General features: G+C 41.6%; 1 protein-coding gene across 1 annotated transcript in view; it reads left to right on the top strand.

Annotated features, from left to right (window-relative positions):
- Positions 1-18,692, top strand: part of grid2 (glutamate receptor, ionotropic, delta 2) — a 470,134-nt gene that overhangs the window by 270,617 nt on the left and 180,825 nt on the right. Inside the window, exon 4 of the mRNA XM_056418710.1 lies at positions 5,712-5,917. Coding sequence (XP_056274685.1) covers positions 5,712-5,917 — 206 coding nt within the window. The remainder of the gene's footprint in view (positions 1-5,711; positions 5,918-18,692) is intronic.

Genomic DNA, 18,692 nt, shown 5'->3' with positions numbered 1-18,692 from the left:
ATTTTCACAATTGAGTTTCTAAATTGAGAAGTGGTATAGTGTACGAAAGCTGAAGTGAATAAAGGTCATATTGACACTCTACAGGTTATTTTTATGAATGTTGCCGCAAAGACGTGGCAGAAGAGCATGGCAGCAGTAATACAGTCATCTCTATGAGAAGAGGATGAAGAGGAGGTGTGTGACTGTGGGGATGCACAGCATGTCTATCCATGGGAGATGTGTGAGGAGTGGGAGAGTAAGGTGACCACTTGGGGGGGAAAGCTGTTGAGGTGATGGTAGATCATGGTGTTAATGGAGCGGTACTGTCTCCCAGAGGAATGCTTCTCGGACAGATTGTTGTCTGGCTGGGCGAAGGTCTTTTTAACCTTATGGTGCTCCGAAGTTTCTTGATGGAAAGCAGCTGACAGCCAATGATCCGCTCAGCTTGCTCAAGCCTCGTCGTTTCAACCGCAAGAGGCAGGAACTCAACCGAACTCTGATGGAGGAAATGAGGATGCTTTTGATTGGTAATGCGTACAATTGGTCTAGAAAAAGTCCACATGTTAAAGTATTTTTTTAATTTATTCTTAGTGGTGCTAATAATGAATTCCAATATTTTATCTCACTTGCAGCTGAACGTTGATACACGTTACATTGCTATGAGCAACATTTCCTGTATCTATTGTAGTTAATTGGACTTTTGTTTTAATCTCATACTACGGCTGTAATCGTGGATTGGCCGGGTTTTTAGCCGAAATACATCTTTTCATATTTCACATTGTCCATAACCACGTCAAAGATCGAGACTTGCACAAGTTGTTTACAAAAAAAGTGTATTTAAGTGTTTAATTGTACCATGTTTTGTATTGAGGGAACACAGTTCCTCGCTGAGTGGAGCAAGGCAAATGCATTAGACACACAATCTGGACTATAACCCGGTGTGGAGAAAGAATTGATGAGTACAAAAACATGCATAACAATAAGCAACCACGTCTTCTGCTCTTTGGGTTCTCTACATTATTGAATTCTTCTTTTTGGATTATGTTGATTTACTAAACTATCAGACACAGTGTCTACGTCAGAGGTGGTGTAAAATGTTTACGTAGCTTGGCACCATTGATTAGGAGTGACACAGACTGTGCCTTGATAGATAGGGAGATGTAAGGCTTGAATCAGCTTGGACTGGTGAAAGTATATGTGTACTGTTTATGTTTGTATTGTATTTGTTTGAGTAACCATTGTTTTACAGGTCACATACACAACACACACACAGGCAATGAAGTGCAGTGGCAACAATGCTCACACAGGCACATAAAAAAACAACAAAACAAACACAACACATAGTGTGTGTGTGTGTGTGTGTGTGTGTGTGTGTGTGTGTGTGTGTGTGTGTGGGGTCCTGGTGGGGGGGGGAGGTGGGTGTGGATGTGAGAGGGGAAAGAAACTCTCAGTCTCTCCTTCTGTCCTGCTCTCTGTTCTGGCCGCCTGAGCTGACCTGTACTGAAACAGTCTGTTGTTGTTGGTGGTGTGGTGATGGGTCTCTCCTCCTGCTCTCTCTTTCTGCACCTTCCTGTACAGTCTGGTCCTGGTGGGGAGAGTACAGGTGGTGAGCCGGTAGAGTGATCTCTGCCTCTCCTTTCTCTCAGCTCTTCCCCTGCTTGCCCAGTCTGTGCCAGCTTGCCAAACCAGGCCCTGTGTGATCGCTCTCTACAGCTCTCTACAGCTCCAGGTAGAAGGGAAGAAGGAAGATCCTCTTTTCCTCAGCTGCCTGCCTGAGCCTGAGGGCCTGCTCCTCTGCCTGTTTGTGTTTGTGTCTGTGTGTGGTGATGTGTGATGTGGACTCCTGGTGGATGTCCACCCTCTCACCCTTAGTCCCCTCTCCCACAGTAGAGTAGTATCCCCCTCCAGTGTTGTGTCCCGTTGTCTGTTGTCCCTTCCTAAGTTAGTTTGGTGAGTTTTGGTGACATGCATGATGACATGAGCTGCAACAGATCAGCAGCTTCTTCACTTCTTCCTTCTCTTCGCCTTTAGGCATGTGGTTAGAGATCAGGGCCACCCACCACTGTGTCCCATAAACTTGATGTGATTGTTGTGAACTGAACCTGGCCACACATATGTGTGTACAGAGTAGGGGGGGGGGGGGAGGAACCCTGGGGATGGGGTGTTCAGGGTGAGGGGTGAGATTTGGAGGTGTGTCCTGACCACCTGTGGCCTGTGGCGGTCAGGTCAGGAGATCCACACAGGGGGGGGTTCAGTCCAGTCAGCTCAATCTTTGCCCCAGTCTGGAGGGGACTATGGTGTTGAAAGCGCAGCTTTCTGACTGTTTGCTGTGTTCATTGTAAACTGGATGAACTGTGACTTTTGCTCCTCCTAGTGTAAATTTATGAGGATATCATCTGAACCACATTTCCAGCCCTTTCTTACCAGGGTTCGTACGGTCATGGAAAACCTGGAAAAGTCATGGAATTTTTAAAATGATAATTTCCAGACCTACTGTCAAAGTTTTGGAAAAGTCATGGAAATGTGTTATATTCACATGTTCATTTACGTTGAGTTTGAAATAATGAATGTGAGCAGCCCGTCTCTCTCCCGTAACAAGCAGGCATCGATACCCGATGCTGTAACAAAGTGACGCCCTAACTGTGGAGCTAATGTGGCCACTGAAGGTTAACAATTCACATTATTCTTTTAAACATAGGAGGATGCCAGCCTGCTATTTCAACGCTTGAGTTGAAAGCAAACGCTCATCTCTCTGCTCACTGGGCTCCTTCACTTCAAGAGTCTCACGTTGTCAACGTGTTGAAGGGCCGATGTCTTTCTGTCTGACCAAAGCCTGAACCACTATTTACAGTCCAAACTGATGTGCACATAAAGGACAATAGTTTGATTGCAACAATAAACATTTATAAACATGTTTATACGAATAAACATGTATATAAATGTGTATTATTTTAATCAAACGTTTGTCTCTTATGCATTTGTTTCATTTAAGCTATACTGTATGCTTTGGAATTCTCATTGTTTAAATACTAAATATTCTCACTTTTTCATGTATACACAGAGATTTAAGTTTGGTCATCGACATTTGGTTTAAAGTCATGGAAAAGTCATGGAAATTCATTGGTCGACATGTTTAACCCTTGTGTTGCCTTCGGGTCAATTTGACCGGATTCAATGTTTCACCCTCCTGTCGACTTCGGGTCAATATGACCCGATTCAATGTTTAACCCTCCTGTTACCTTTATATTTACTAACATATTTTACCCTTGAGGTCAATATGACCCCAGCTATTAAAATCTCCAGAAAATTATTAGAATTAATATTGTTTTCCAAGTTTAAGTGTGAGGTACTTTATGTTTGTTTGTTGACTCCCGAAAGAACACCGACATTAAACATTGAATCGGGTCAAATTGACCCGAAGGCGACAGGAGGGTTAAATATTGAATCGGGTCAAAATGACCCGAAGGCAACACAAGGGTTAAGAACCCTGTCTTACATCCAACTGGTCAAATAAGGCAATACATCGCCGCAGTTATGGAGGGAGCAAAGTAGAAGTCAGGTTATTTAATATAAAGAGCAAGGAATTCTACTATGAGGTACGATTTGGGGCAATGGATGGGTCAAAGAAACCCAGGATTTCCACCTGAGAGTGGTGTTTGCGTCTCATGTTAAACCAAAAATCAATGTTGACGATGATTGCTACGTACCTTTACAGAGGCTATGTAGTTAACGCAACGTTACTACGACACATGTGTAACACGGCCATTGAACCAGCTGGTGTATTAAAAGAGTAGTTGGGATTGAACATGTATCACCATTTTGCATGTTATCTGGAATTTGTTCTTATCGATGTATCTGTGCAGCTCAGCCTGTTTTTTTATTTAGATGTTGTTCATTGTTGAACAACATTTCGTTGTCTCAGTATCTGGACTCTATGCGATGACAATAAAGTTGAATCTGATCTGATTGATGTTATGTAGCTCATTAAAAGTCACAGCTGTGGTGATTATGATTGCATTGACAATGATACTATAGTTAAACAGTAATTACTCCAAATGATTATTTCTGCTAACTATTTAAAAGTAATTAGATCTGAATGGCTTGGTAACTCTGTGCTCTTTTCTCCTCATATGTTGTGCCAACATAGCAAGACATACACATCTGAGTGCATGCACAGACACACACACACACACGGGTCTCTGTTGATATATACAACCCCCTTCTTCAACAGATTGGTTGTCCAGCTGCTTTCCTCTGGATTGCTGCATTTGTCTGTGTGTGTTGTCTGTATGTATATGTTTGGGAAAGGAAAGTGTGAAAGAAAATAAGTTGCAAGACACTAATAACTTTGCTTCGAAAGTTATTAGCCCCCCCCCCCCCACCCCCCCACAAAACACACACACTGTCCTTGCTAAAACTTCTGAGCGCACAGCTTGCTTGATATCGTAAGAATGTGTCGACGTGTGCACAGGATTTGTGTCTTCTGTCTTAATGAATGTCTCAATGCCGTATCATGCTGTCGCTCTCCTTGTTACGTTGTTAAACTTCCAAAATACGGTATTGATGCAATCACACCATCGCAGCCCCCTGGCCCTGAACAAGTCTAATCAATCCAGTTAATTGCTCAGTCATGACACTGGCAATGACGGCAGTGTCATCTGTTTTCCATATCAAATACATCATTAGGTAGTTGCTTTACATAACCACTTTACACAGCCACACACGCACACGCACACACACACACACACGCACACACACCATCCGACATGTAAAATTACTGACGCCAGCATCGTGGTTTTTGATTATACAAAAATAACTCTTAATATAGATAATTACAATGCTTTGGTGCTTTAATATAAAACTCTTAACGGTGACATGAGTAATTTGTTCTTTTAGCGTCCCGGTAGGATTTATACATGAACTTTATAGTGGATTCAGCAAAAATGGGAAACTTTTGGCCCTGTTCTACTGTAACAGCACACATCAGCGTCTTTGGGTCATTGAAAAGCGCTTTACAAATATAATGAATTATTATTATTATTATTATCTTCATAGATATTTAATACAACAACAAATCCCTGTTCCTATCTAACTCTCATTCCATTGATAAATACAAGTTTGTGTGTTTTTGTTTTGTGACATAACTAGAAGATGAAAGGATTTGAAGGCCATGCATTTTGAATGAACTTTGTGTGTCTGTCCAATTGAGTAGAGCTCGGTACAATTTGCAATTAAATAGCAAAAATTAAATTTGGACTCGGTTGAAAAGTCCAAAATATAATGCAATGTTCAATGATGTGTTTAAAAGTGGTTTGCAGTTTGCACGTAGTATTTTCGAACATGCTACTGTAGATGGCATTGTACATTCAGGTGTCTAGAAGACGCACACATTCAGCACCGACAGGGACACAGTGCTGAGAAACAAAGGCCTTAGCTTAGATTAATACAACGGATAACCTTTGAGTAATACAATAGCAAGGGATCACTGTCAGTATGAGCTCATGAATTGAGATATTTACTGAACATATTCAAGCAGAGCGGGAACCAATCAGCTACATCAGTGAACCCAGTGGTGATCAGTGGTGGTCTCAATGTTATGCTACACCTGTGTGTCGGCGCAGGTGTATGTCTCTCAACCCGTCCTTGTTGTTATTACATATACTTTTAATGTAATGTGTATGTTCCTCAACAGCCAAACATAGAGTCACATGTTTATCCCTCTCTTCGTCTAGATATCCGTGGTCTTGAGGATTTCTTCGACCGGACCTCTCAGCAAGGAATGGACGTCTCGCTTCAGAAGGTGGAGTCTAATATCAACATGATGATCACGAGTCTGTTCAGAACCATGCGCGTGGAGGAGCTGCATCGCTACCGGGATACGCTGCGCAGAGCCGTGCTGTTCATGAGCCCAGCGACTGCCAAGGCTTTTATCACTGAGGTAAGGAGGGTCGACCTTAATTGCGGATACCAACTCCTTCCGGGGGTGATCAGCATCCAATGCTTTATACTAGGTAAACAAACAAACAAAAACGACCACAATACATGGCGATCGATGGGAGACCTGGTGGGTCGCACTAGCTTCGACGTTTTCTGCGCAGTGGAGAGAAGGGACGGGAACCAGCTGCTGCGTCTCCACACACACACACACACACACACACACAGTGAAATAGCTGTTTCTATATAGTTATCCCTAATGCTTGTCACTTGTGACGCCAGGTTAGATATCACAATAAATCATGTAGGTTCACCAGAAAGTCCTTCAGCTCAGACTCCAGCGGGTCCTCCATCTCTGGCAGGAGAAGTAGAGCTTCACTGGGAGCCAACACTGACCCCACGCCAAGGACATACTGGAGGCCCGGGAGAACCAGAACGGGACTGAGCGGGGGAAAGTGTCAGAACCTGCTGCAGTAGAATGAGAAGTCCTCTAACGGTGCTTCTGCTTTTGTCCACAGGCACCACCAAAATACAACCTAAGATTAAAGTGCATCATAGTAGCTTTAAAATAGTCTTGTAGCCCTATTCATCAAGAAGTGAGCATGGCTGATCTAAATCTGGCAAGAGAGAGAAATATAATCGATCAGTGGCTAGTCAGTCTTAGTGGTATATAGCGTAATTTACATTAAAACATGATGCTCATGCTGGAATATGTATTTCCTTACATATGTGTTTAATTACTCCCCCCCCCCCCCACACACACACACAGACACACACACACACACACACACACACTTCCCCGCCCATGTCATGCTCTTTATCTCTCTAGAAGAAGACAATTAGTGGAGTTCCTTTTTCTCTTATAACTAAATGATATGCAGGTCATGGTTGAAAGCAATAGGCTCTAGCATTAGTTATGAATTTATAATGTGAAGTGATAGGATGGGGCTTAATCCCATGTGTCATGTTCTCATCTCAGTTTAATTAAAAGTGACCTCAGAAAGAGCAATCACAATCTAATTTGGCTGGAGGCGTGACAGGCCGGGGGGGGAGGGGGTGTTATTGTGTGTCTGTGAAAGTCTATGCGTCGGTATTTGTGTATGGGCATGCTTCTCTTAGCGATGTCTGTGGACCATGGTATGGAGGACTCAAAATGACTTAAGTATAAATAAATAAATAAATGAATGCATGAATAAATACAAGAATAAATAAATAAATGCTTAAATAAATGTATAAATAAATAAATAAATACAAGAATAAATGTATAAATACAGAAATAAATACAGAAATTAATAAATATAAGTTATAACTCAACAGGACATCATTAAATAAATGTATTTCTACATTTCTGTATTTCTTCATTTATTTATATCTCTATGTGTCCACACGTATTTCTTCATTTATTTATGTGTGACATTTACGTGTCCGTATATTCAAATGAGCTGGGCGGTCCGAACCTCATTGTTGAACAGGATTGGTCAAGTCAGGGAGCAAGACAGAAGCAATCGATCCCTAGCACTTGGACCTGTAGACGAACAGCGTTTATTATGCATTCTTGTCTGTACATTCTAAATACTACAGTTGTTGAGTCACGGAATGTAATTTAAGGATGTTTTCAGCCGAGAAGTTAGTAGTTTAAGCATCAAATCTGTGGTCGGTTTATCGAGATTCAGCCTAATAAGGATATGCGACGGAGATTTGAGGTCCTGCTCGCGGGACCTCTGAGCTCCGGGCGGTCAGCGTGCTGTGTGGCCGCCGAGAGAAGCCTGATCTTGGCAGGACTTTTTGAAATGCTCCGCTGGCTCTGACGTCTCCGTAGCGGCTAAACATAAGATATAATTAGGTTTTGGAGGATCTAAAGAGCACAACGAGTTTATTATTTACTAAAAGATAACGTTATGTCAATTTGACTGAGGGTTAAGATTCATAATTTCATATTGTAGCGACCCTGGGTCAGGAAAGCTACGAGACGTTGTATATTTATTATCGTTTATTCGTAGCCTACGCTAAACAACAGTGGACACCGCAACACATTCTACTCCACTGTAAAGTATTTTACAGTGAATAATTGGAGTAAATTCATGCGCAAGAACAGTTGATGTGGTGACGTCACAAGACCAGAAAGACCGTCCTGCGTCCTCGAGAGTCTGGACTCCCAAAACCAGACTCCCAAGACCAGATTCCAAAGACCAGACTCCAAAAGAACACAAGTCTATACTCAGTGTTCTTGGAATTGATAAACGGCTGAAGTCAAAAAGCTGTCTAGGCTAAATTCTGCTCACGGTGAGCTGAGCGAGTCAACTTCAGCATCATGTGCCAGGCAGAAGTAGTAGAGCACAACACACCAGGTGCATTTCACTCCTGTGACCAATCATGCTTTAGACAGAGGTTCGGACCGCCCCAGCTCATTTGAATATACGGACACGTAAATGTCACACATAAATAAATGAAGAAATACGTGTGGACACATAAATAGAGAAATAAATAAATGAAGAAATACAGAAATGCAGAAATATATTTATTTAATGATGTCTTGTTGATTTATAACTTATTTATTCATTCCTGTATTTATTTATACATTTATTTAAGCATTTATTTATTTATTTATACATTTATTTATTTATTTATACATTTATTTAAGCATTTATTTATTTCTTTATACATTTATTTATTTATTTATACATTTATTTAAGCATTTATTTATTCATTTATACATTTATTTAAGCATTTATTTATTTATTCTTGTATTTATTCATGCATTCATTTATTTATTTATTTATACTTTAGTCATTTTAAGTCCTCCATACCATGGAACTGCGCTGAAGTCGGTCCACTGTGCTGGCCAGAGGCCGGAGGACTCCGATCATGGCTCTCAAGCTTTCACTCTCTTTGAACGTTATGAGGAAACCTTTAAGCCGTCCTGAAGTGATCCTTCACCACGAGACAGCTGACAGACTTCAACACAAACTCACCATAATGAACCTTTTGTTCATAAAGGTTAGCAGCATGGACAGATGCGTCTTCATTATCACTTATTAATGTGTTCAATGACCTCTGATCTGCAGTAGATGTGGAAAATTGCTTAATCTATAACGCTATACCGTATGGAAGTGTCGGCCTCCATTTTAGTTTGTGAGTGGAACCCAAATTAGTTTTCCAGTGTCTGTCTCTCTCTCGCCTCTTCAGGACGGTTGACAAAGCAATCTTGAATGTAATTTCGTCAGACATCAAGTGGAGAGAGGTTTTCTAAAATGAAGTGCCAGGAGATGGTGAAGATGGGCGGTTAAGGTTTATGATCTCATCCCTCTCTCCTTCTGGCAAGAAGTAGAGTCGAGGAAAGGACTGAGAGACGGACACCGACAGGCAGGGAGACATGTGGAAAAAAGAAAGAGATGACTGGGACCTTGTCTTTTCTCTATCAGAGTTATTTGTGATGTCATCTGTCTAAGAGTGCACCTCCCATCCAGATGCATTAGGCCCTGATGTTAGATGTAAACTGGAAGCTGTTCCAAATCTGTGCAACTTGGCAGAAGGAGAAGAAAAGGTAGATTGAAGATATGTCAGGCCTTGAGAATGATTAGAAGATGGAAGGCAATTCAGGAAGTGCGTAGATTGAACATCCCTTGTGCTGAAACTGAACCAGTTTCCAGTCTCTGTAAGTGTCCCTACTCTCCACAAAGAACTCAAACAAACAGAGACCAACACAGGAGGGATGTAGAGGTACTAATCCAGTGCATAAGGGAAGGTCTTAAGGACCTGAACTGTAACTTGTTAAACATAAGCCACATTGATGCAGGCCATGATATGTTGGTCTCATAGGTTGACGACAGAGACTCTTACCTCAGATGACGGTTTACACACACAGAGACCACACGTGCTGTAAATGTCAGACCGAATGGCTCTGAGCCGAACCTTGAAGAGCTCCTTGGCTCGTCTCTTCATTGTTGTGACTTTAGCATGAGTCCGGGTCTTTGCTTATGTGTAATGCTTCCAAGTCCATGTTGTGAGGTGAGCTCAGCAGGAAATATATATGTCAACATCTGCTGGATTTTCAGTCGAACGTCTTCCGCCGTGCACGTCCATGTGTTTCACCACGCCATGTACTCTCTTAGAGCCAACATGATCAGTCAGTGTCCTGCATTATATAACATGGAGGTTGCTCTGCTGCTTTTCTTTCAGTCGTGTACATGTGGGTGGGCGAACCGTCCACTGCCAACACGGCTGCCGACACATACGTCTCCCCATTTCACCCGCTTGTGTAGTCAGAGGAGCAAAGTGGCTTTCTTGCCATGGGACCATTGTCTTATTACAAATATCGCTATTTAGGAGTATTGAATGGCTTTGCTGGACTTACTCGGCTTATTAAGGACAAATAACTCATTGAGTTTAAGAAAATTAAAATCATAAAAATTGTAGCTGTGAGGTTTTGTCATCTCTGACATATCCCTGTGATGTAAAGTGACTGAATGACAAGGCATACACAATGGGACGACAGTAAGTAGTCCTATAGCCTCAGTATACAGGCATACACATTTATATTCTCATCATGAAGTATTCATAAGCTGTAACCAGGTTATCAGTCGTAGTTTTGAAAATGTGCATTGTCAGGGTTATTTCTTGCTGGTTTAATTCTTACAGTGGGATTTGAGGAGAGCTTCAACCGAAGAGAGTATAGCCACAGCCTTTTCATGTGTTCATTTGTTAGAATACATTAAAAGGTATTTTAGGACGTTATATAGGACGTTGGGTTATGAAAACCACATTGTCTTGTCCATCTGGGTTTCTTGCCACTGATCATAAACTTTCTAGGCAGACGTAGCATGAAATAATGAATTAATATCATATTAACAAAAGTATCAGTTTTTGGAAATTGGAACATAACCGTGAGTGAGAATTTGCTCAGGCAGAGTTAGTCCTCTCTCTCTCTCTTTTACAAACACACACACTAAGACTTCATATTAAAAATGCAAAGAAGTGAACAAAATATACACATTTTTTCCATTTGATTACAACATGTCACACTTGGGACAATTTTGTCTTTAACTGACATTTCTCACTTGAAGGTCCTTCAAACGGGTTTGAAATTATTCCAGAGAGGACAGATGTTGCAAATGAAACATTGGGGAAAAAAACATTCAGTATAAGACATGTTGAATAATGCATTCTCTGAATGTGGATTATGTCCAATGCAACAGTCTTTTTTTTTTGCCCAAGTAAAAGCTGCTCTTATCACATGACTTTAACAGGAAGTTAAAGTCATGGAGGTCTTTGGAAGAAAATCCTGTCTGCCTAGAACGTTAAGAGAAACCACTAAAACTCATTTAAATACCAGTGCCTGGTCATGTGGGACCAGCTAGCACGAGGGCTGACATTCAAAGATTTAATCCAGTATAAAAAAAGAGCTGTGACAAAGATGATTAATATTTGATGCCCCAATACCAGGTGCATTGTTGATAAGAAGAATATGATTAGTAATGACAAGAGTACAGATAATAATCACCATACGCATTGGAAAAGAGTATATCTTGCCAAAAAATATGTATGTTGAAAGGAATAAGTAAGAAAGCACTTCTATCCAACACACAGGCAAACATAGGAGCTGAATACAGCCTTAACTCATATCTAGAGATGTTATGGAAACCTAAAGTGCCCCTCTATTTTACAGCTTAGCGGTAAGGGAGCAGTACTGATAGCCTATCATACCAATTATGGATGGTGGATGGTGGGTTAGGATAACATGTGTTACAGTGTTCACTGATAGTCATGTATACTATCAGTGAACACTCTCAAATCCTTCTTTTCTTCCAGTACATTACAAGCAAGACACGATTTAGTAGCCATCCTGTCACACTAGTAATTTTCACTGAACAAATGTCATGTAATTTCGTAGTTCTATTAATCATATCAATTAGATGTGTGTCAATATGTACCAACCATTCAGAGTTTGACCTAATACCAGTAGGCCTACCAATTTATTATATCAGTCAATCAATTCAGGAACACACTGGATGTTGTTTTGTTACATGTAATAAATTTAAAAAAGGATCATTTTGGTTTCACAACGCCACAAAAACGTGCACCCATACATGATGTGTGTGTTCTGTGCCCCATTATTTGATGTACACACTCCGTATTATTACTGTTCAATGTAACCTGACATTAAACAGAGTGTTTACATCAAGCCGGACTGACAGGAGACACAGGTGGGGATTTTGTGGGATTTTTTTTTATTACACATTTCAGATGCGACAAGGCATTTATTTTCAATTCTGTTAATTCTGCTCAAGTGGCTTGGCAAAAAGCGATTTTTTTTCCTGCATGTTCATCCATTTTGGTCTGAATGAAAGCAACACTGGTGTCGTCTCGTACACTTTACCCACAATATAGCATGAACAGTAAACACAGGTTTGGCCGAAGAGGCCCCTAAGAGCGTCTTTGCTCGACTTGTGTCGAATATTCTATGTAACATCCCTGACCACAGGTGTTATGAAGAAGCACCACTCGACAATATGCTCTCTTATGTGTGACATCTGTCTTGTGCACAGCGATTTTCTTTGTCATGGTCAATTTTTGTACTGATCCGATCTGATCACCTTTTAAAATACATGTAAATGCATTCTCTGCAATCATCCCTGAGGGTTCAGGATTAGCAGGCTTCTACCACTAATGGAGCCTTGAATCTGACGTTGAGATCTTGCCCTGCTTCACTGCCATTGATGAATATGTATTTTCTCATCAACCCCATGTGCATTCATTTTCCACAATTTATAATGAATTCTCTCTGATTCATCTGGGCCCCAAGGGCCACGGAATAAATGCTTGTCAGAGACAATGTAAGTTGTCAATTACATCACGTTTTCTGCATATTATATCATATTGCCTTATATCGTCTTGTATTTAGTCAAATTACGAATTAAAACTAGATATTTAAAGCGTGGATGTATAAGAGATATTGATCTCACGGCTAAGTAATCTATGATTTGGTTTGTTCGAATTTGTTGATTTAATAACTTTGGTGTAGATTTATAATCAGAAAATTAGTGTATTTCGAGGTGCTACATCTGCATCGCTTGTTGAAATGTACCTTGAGTGGAAGTGTGTCCTGAATGCCTCTGCATTTCTTTTTGGGAAGGAAAATGCGCAGATATAATTTGTTTATGTTTTGTTTGCGTTTGATATTGTTTCAGTCGTATGATTTTAATTTTGTTTTTTGTTTTCAGTCCAGTCATTGGTTTAAATTTGGGAGCAATTTGGTTGAGTGTGCCCCAAATGAATCTGTACTGTTTGTGAATTCTTTGTGCTGAAAGAGTCGATAGCATTTCTATTCAAGGTTTTTTTTCCCATCCAAAGAACCACTTTATGATTCCCTCTCTAGACCAGCCGTGGCTAAATTCATATTTATTCTTGTCATTAGCTACCCAAGATCTTCCTCGTCGCCAGTGTTTTTGTACATTTTGTAAAGGGAAAAAAAAGAAAGATTAATATTTTATTTGATTGTAAAAAGAGCATCTTTCCAAGGGAAATTGGATACCATTCCAACACGGAAATATATAACATTGCGATTCAGTCCGGCCTTTAATATGATCTCATCCTTTGCGTCTTTCTCTCCGCCTTTTGACACATGAAGGTCGTCATTTCTGCCAGTCTCTCAGTCTGGAGTTAACTTTCCCCACGTGAACCACTCCGCTACAGAGGGCAGTGGGCTTGTCACAATCAATTGAGGGGTCGAAAATGACAAGAATTAAAATGCTGATTTGTGGGTAGTACGAGTGAATATTTTGGACTTCTCATCATTGAGCAGTTTGCGCGTCACTCCTGTGGCAATGGAGCATGAGGTGCAAGTGTTGACATTTGTAATTATAGGACAAGTCGGAGACGGTGTAAATGATGGAATGACGGACAGTAAGAATGTGGACAGCGGGCGATACCGACGGGTGACACACGGGGAAGCAGGCATGGAGAAAATAAGTAGTGAGATCAACTGAGGGAGGTGAACTGACAGGCAAGGTGGGGTAGGGATGTACAAAGATTAGGTGCAGTTGAATTTCTGTACACACTACCACCCTCTGTATAGTGTTTTCTTTTATATCTTGTATTTTCTTCTTTCTCATTATAGTGTTATTTCTAAACTGTTGACTCGGAGAGCCCTGCACAACATGTCCAATGTGTCTGGACTGTTGGTTTACTCTCGGCAAATACAACTTAGAAACCTTAAAACCTCGATAAATAGGCCAACTTTACTTATTTTACAAAACTTCAAAAAGGAATGGACCTCCAATCATCTACAATACTCTCAGCCTTTTTGAGTTAATTTACAATTAATATTCACATGCATGGCCCAGGCCTTTGTGACTTTAAATGTGTACTTCTTGGTAGAAGTCAGTGCAAAAGTGATGTTGAAGGCAGAATTCAGGGAGAGAGAGCGAGAGCTGCAAAGATGATGTAGAGAGTGAAGGATGAACATATGAATAGAAACGGAGAAGAGAGGTGGGGATGGGGAGGGAGAGGATGTCACTCTTTTGTTGAGAACAAAGAATAATCAGTGAGAGAATGTGAACACACACTGAAGCAAAACATCCGGCACACTGAAGTGCTGCATGTTGTTTGTCATTCAAGGATTCTAGTGATCAGACTGCATGAGATGTGTCTCTCTGGAGATGGCCAGTTTGTCACGTTAGTCACGTCAAAGACCAAAACACGTATTATGTGTTCACCGAGCCTGAGGAATGTGGTGGACTACTCATTTGACCCCGCCCAATCGTATTGTTGCGTTTCACAACTTGCATGACATATTTATAGCCGGCGAATTACCCATTCGCCCAATCACACACGCATTCACTCACTGATGGCAAGGCACAGGCCAAACTATCAGTAGCAGCTGGGTTCGGTGTCTTGCTCAAGGACACCTTGACATGTTGATTTGAGGAGGTGGAACGGCTCATTTTTCTTTCTTAAGTGGCTGCCAGCTCAGCCACGAGTGCCCCCGTCTCTTTGGCGTGGCCATTATCAGGCTTATGCTGCTTGATCTCTCACCATAACCTGATAGTGACCAAATAAAAGAGAGAGAGAGAGAGAGAGCGAAAGAGAGGGAGAGAGGGAGAGAGAGAGAAAGAGAGAGCATCCTCTGCATTCCACTTTCAGTGCAGTTTAAAAAGGCACTTCAAGGGCTTGGCTCTAGCTCTCTCCTTGAACTTCATCACCAGACTGAGATGGCATTATGTTCTTATCTCAACAAACAGAGTGTGTGTGTGTGGTCATTTGTGTGTGAGTTGTGCGTTGACATTAAGGTTCTATCTGTGCACAGGGAGCTGGAAGCACAGTGATTATAGAGCATGACTGCTAAAGGACAGAAAGGTTGGCCGTGTGTGTGTGTGTGTGTGTGTGTGTGTGTGTGTGTGTGTGTGTGTGTGTGTGTGTGTGTGTGTGTGTGTGTGTGTGTGTGTGTGTGTGTGTGTGTGTGTGTGTGTGTGTGTGTGTGTGTGTGTGTGTGTGTGTGTGTGTGTGTGTGTGTGTGTGTGTGTGTGTGTGTGTGTGTGTGTGTGTGTGTTTAAAAAAACTAAGTACTCGAACACTCACATACATGCAAACACACACACACTCACACCCTTTACCACACCTACACACTCTCCATGCACGCTGTGCTGCGCGCTACAAGCATCATTTGAACCCCCACTCTTCCACCGCCATGTTTCTACATCTATCCGTCTGTCGTCCCTTCATCAGTGCATCTCCCTTTACCCTTACCGGCATAATCACAGTATCACACACTGTTTTTTATTTTTTTAAATTTCATTTGTGTGGGTCCTTTCATTGAATAACGGCACGCACACACAACACAGCTGCTCTGAGGCTCCGGTCATTCCTGCGCTCACTTCCTAATTGGATTAATACTGTCAATTGCGGAGAGACATAACAAGATAAAGCATAATGAAATGAGAAACGAAAAGGGGAATAATGCAGAAGGAAGAGAGTGTGTGTACCGAAGGACAAATTGGTAGATGGTCCTAAACAGATAAGAGCACGGCATGTTTCATCGAGTCGCTGTATGAACACCTGCGTTCAGCTGGCAATACAGCAACATGTTTTCTTTTTCTAAAGCCTCTTACTGTGTATGGCTGAATGGCCACAAACAACACAGTGACTTTTAAGAAAAAGAGAACTGACATTCATGGTGAAATGCACTCGGAATGTTTTTCTTGTTTCTTCTTCCAGGTAGCACACATATTTTCCTGAGATAGCCAGCGGATACACATATCAGAGCAGTGGTACAAAGGAATAAAGTGAGTTGTGGACGCCGCCTGTGTAATTTAGAGTTGTTGCCTTGTAAACACAATGATATTTCTGACATTGAATATAAATCTTTGGACGTGAGTCATGCGCTGCCATTGGTTCTTGATATAAATGTGTCTTTAGCCATTGTGATTTACCTAGAAGTGGGAAGCTTTTACACGAGCGTCACAGTCCTAGCAGCGACATTCTTTTTATGGAGGAGGTCGGACGAGATGCTCGGTTAATGAGTCGGTGCCAGCGGCCGAAAGGCGATCTTTCCCTTCAGAGGCTCACCGTTGTTTTTATTTATGTACGTGGTATTGTTGATGATCCTATTCAAGTAGCGTACCGTATAAACTAGAGCTGTAATGGTGACAGGCCGCCTCGTTCTTTTTCTTTTTTGTCATCAGTAAATGTTTCAGAACATGTCCTTTGTGTAAATTATTGTCGCTCTTTTTTTTTAAGGAGAAATGTACCGTTCCGAAGCTGGCAAGTATTTGTCATTACCTTCGCATTGAAAATGCGGAAGGTTATGTTTTGATCGCCGTGTATCATAACAAAAAAAGTTTTAAACCGAATCGCATGAAATTTGGTGGGATGATTGGTTATTATCCGGGGACCATTTGATTAGATTTTGGGATCGATCGGGTCAAAGGTCAAGGTCAAGGTCATGAAAAGGTCGGCTTTAGCTCAGTGGGGTAAGAGGGCCGTCCTGCAACCGCAGGGTTGTGGGTTCGATCCCCGCTCTCCCCATTAATGCAAGTCGAAGTGTCCGAGCAAGGCACTGAACCCCAGTTGCTTCTTCGCCGGCGCGCAGCAGCCCACTGCTTAATAATAACTAAGGATGGGTTATAAAGAGAGACTAATTTCCTCAGATAAATAAAAGTGTATATTCTATTCTATCCTCTTGAATCGCATGAAATTTGGCGGGATGATTGGTTATTATCCGGGGACCATTTGATTAGATTTTGGGATCAATCAGGTCAAAGGTCAAGGTCAAGGTCGTGGATAGGTCCAAATCTTCTTTTTACCATAGCACGGTCAATTTGTATCCAATTGGCATGCAACTAATGCCAAAATGTTGATAATTCAATGCCCAATCTTGTGATATGCGAAGGTATGTGCTCTACCGAGTGCCCATTCTAGTTATTATATGTTATATATGCTTGTTACAGTGTGTAATAACACCAAAGTAAAGAAACTGATTGACATTTTATTCAGGTTTTTCTTTATTAACCATTTTAAAAGAACCTGTATAAAACTTTTGACATTACAATAATGAAAGTGAGCCTATTGTTCATCTTCTCTTACTGTTGTTTTTGCCTGGAGCTTTCAGGGTCCATGTCACAGGCTGTTATATTGATAAATGTCCAGAAGTTGTGTTTGGCTCCCTGTTCCTGGCCAGCTGGAGACAGAACCCAACTTTCTGTCTGTTCTCGTCCTTGTGTCTTTCTTTTTGTTAATGGGGACAGGAAAGTGGCCCTTGAGAATGAAACAATACTGAAGACTGTATCGCAATGAAAATTGACCACTCTGCTATGCTGCCCGTGTCCAATGAAGATACACACACACACACACACACACACAAACAAACACACACACACAAATATACGCAGGCCAATTTCCAAACACTAACATCCATGGAGACCCGCTGCTGAGAGTGGAGGTGTGCATGTTTGGATAGGTTGGTGTATTTACTGTGAGAGGGATCCCAGGCGTGATCCAAGCTGTTTGAGTTTTGCGTATCTGGAGTGATAAAGTTATTGATTGTGTTCTTTATTGATTAGTCTGTTTGACATGTATGTGTGGCGTCTAACACCGATAGAACTGCATTCTCCCCTGACGTGCAGAGCAGTTGCATGCCAGCACTCTTCTCGCGTTGGCAAAGGAACCGAACGAGCAACCTTCTTAGGCAGGCAGCACATTTTCTGCTGCCTGTGGTGTACATTGTCATCTCTCCTCTTCCTAGTGCTGTCATCCTTTCCTTGTTCTTCTTCTCTAAGCTCTCATGTTCTCTTTCCTCCTGCTCCCATCATGCCATGTTTTTGAAAATTGTTCCTCCATGCTGGTGTGTTGTTAACACTGTGAGGTTCTCTTTGCTGTCTGTACTGGAGGACGGAGCCGGCATTCTTCCGCTCTGAGACAAAAACATCGAAATGCTACACTTGAAAACATGTTTGCCCACTTGCAGACTGTCATGTTATCTCCTCCTCTCTTGTCCCTCTCAGAGGGTCAGGCTCAGGGGCAAGCAGTCTCCCTCCCACAAAGCCCAGCAGAAAATGCAGGAATAACGCAATTTGATAATTGAGAGGGCAGAATATGAAATAAATATGTTATAAAATCAAATGTTGTACATTTGTACCATAATGCCTATGCCTCCGAGAACAGGTGTGGATGTGTTCCGTCTTATTGGTCACCCACTGGGAACTGGTGAGAGATGTACGCTCTGTAGCTCTCTGAAATGGGGCGGATAAAGTCCCCAGTTAAAGAAAGCTGATCGAAGGCTGTTA

Source organism: Pseudoliparis swirei, chromosome 7 (assembly GCF_029220125.1).
Source record: "Pseudoliparis swirei isolate HS2019 ecotype Mariana Trench chromosome 7, NWPU_hadal_v1, whole genome shotgun sequence".
NCBI classification, from domain to species: Eukaryota; Metazoa; Chordata; class Actinopteri; order Perciformes; family Liparidae; genus Pseudoliparis; species Pseudoliparis swirei.
The sequence above is the reverse complement of the archived record's forward strand: the minus strand, read 5'-3'. Positions and strand labels throughout refer to the sequence as shown.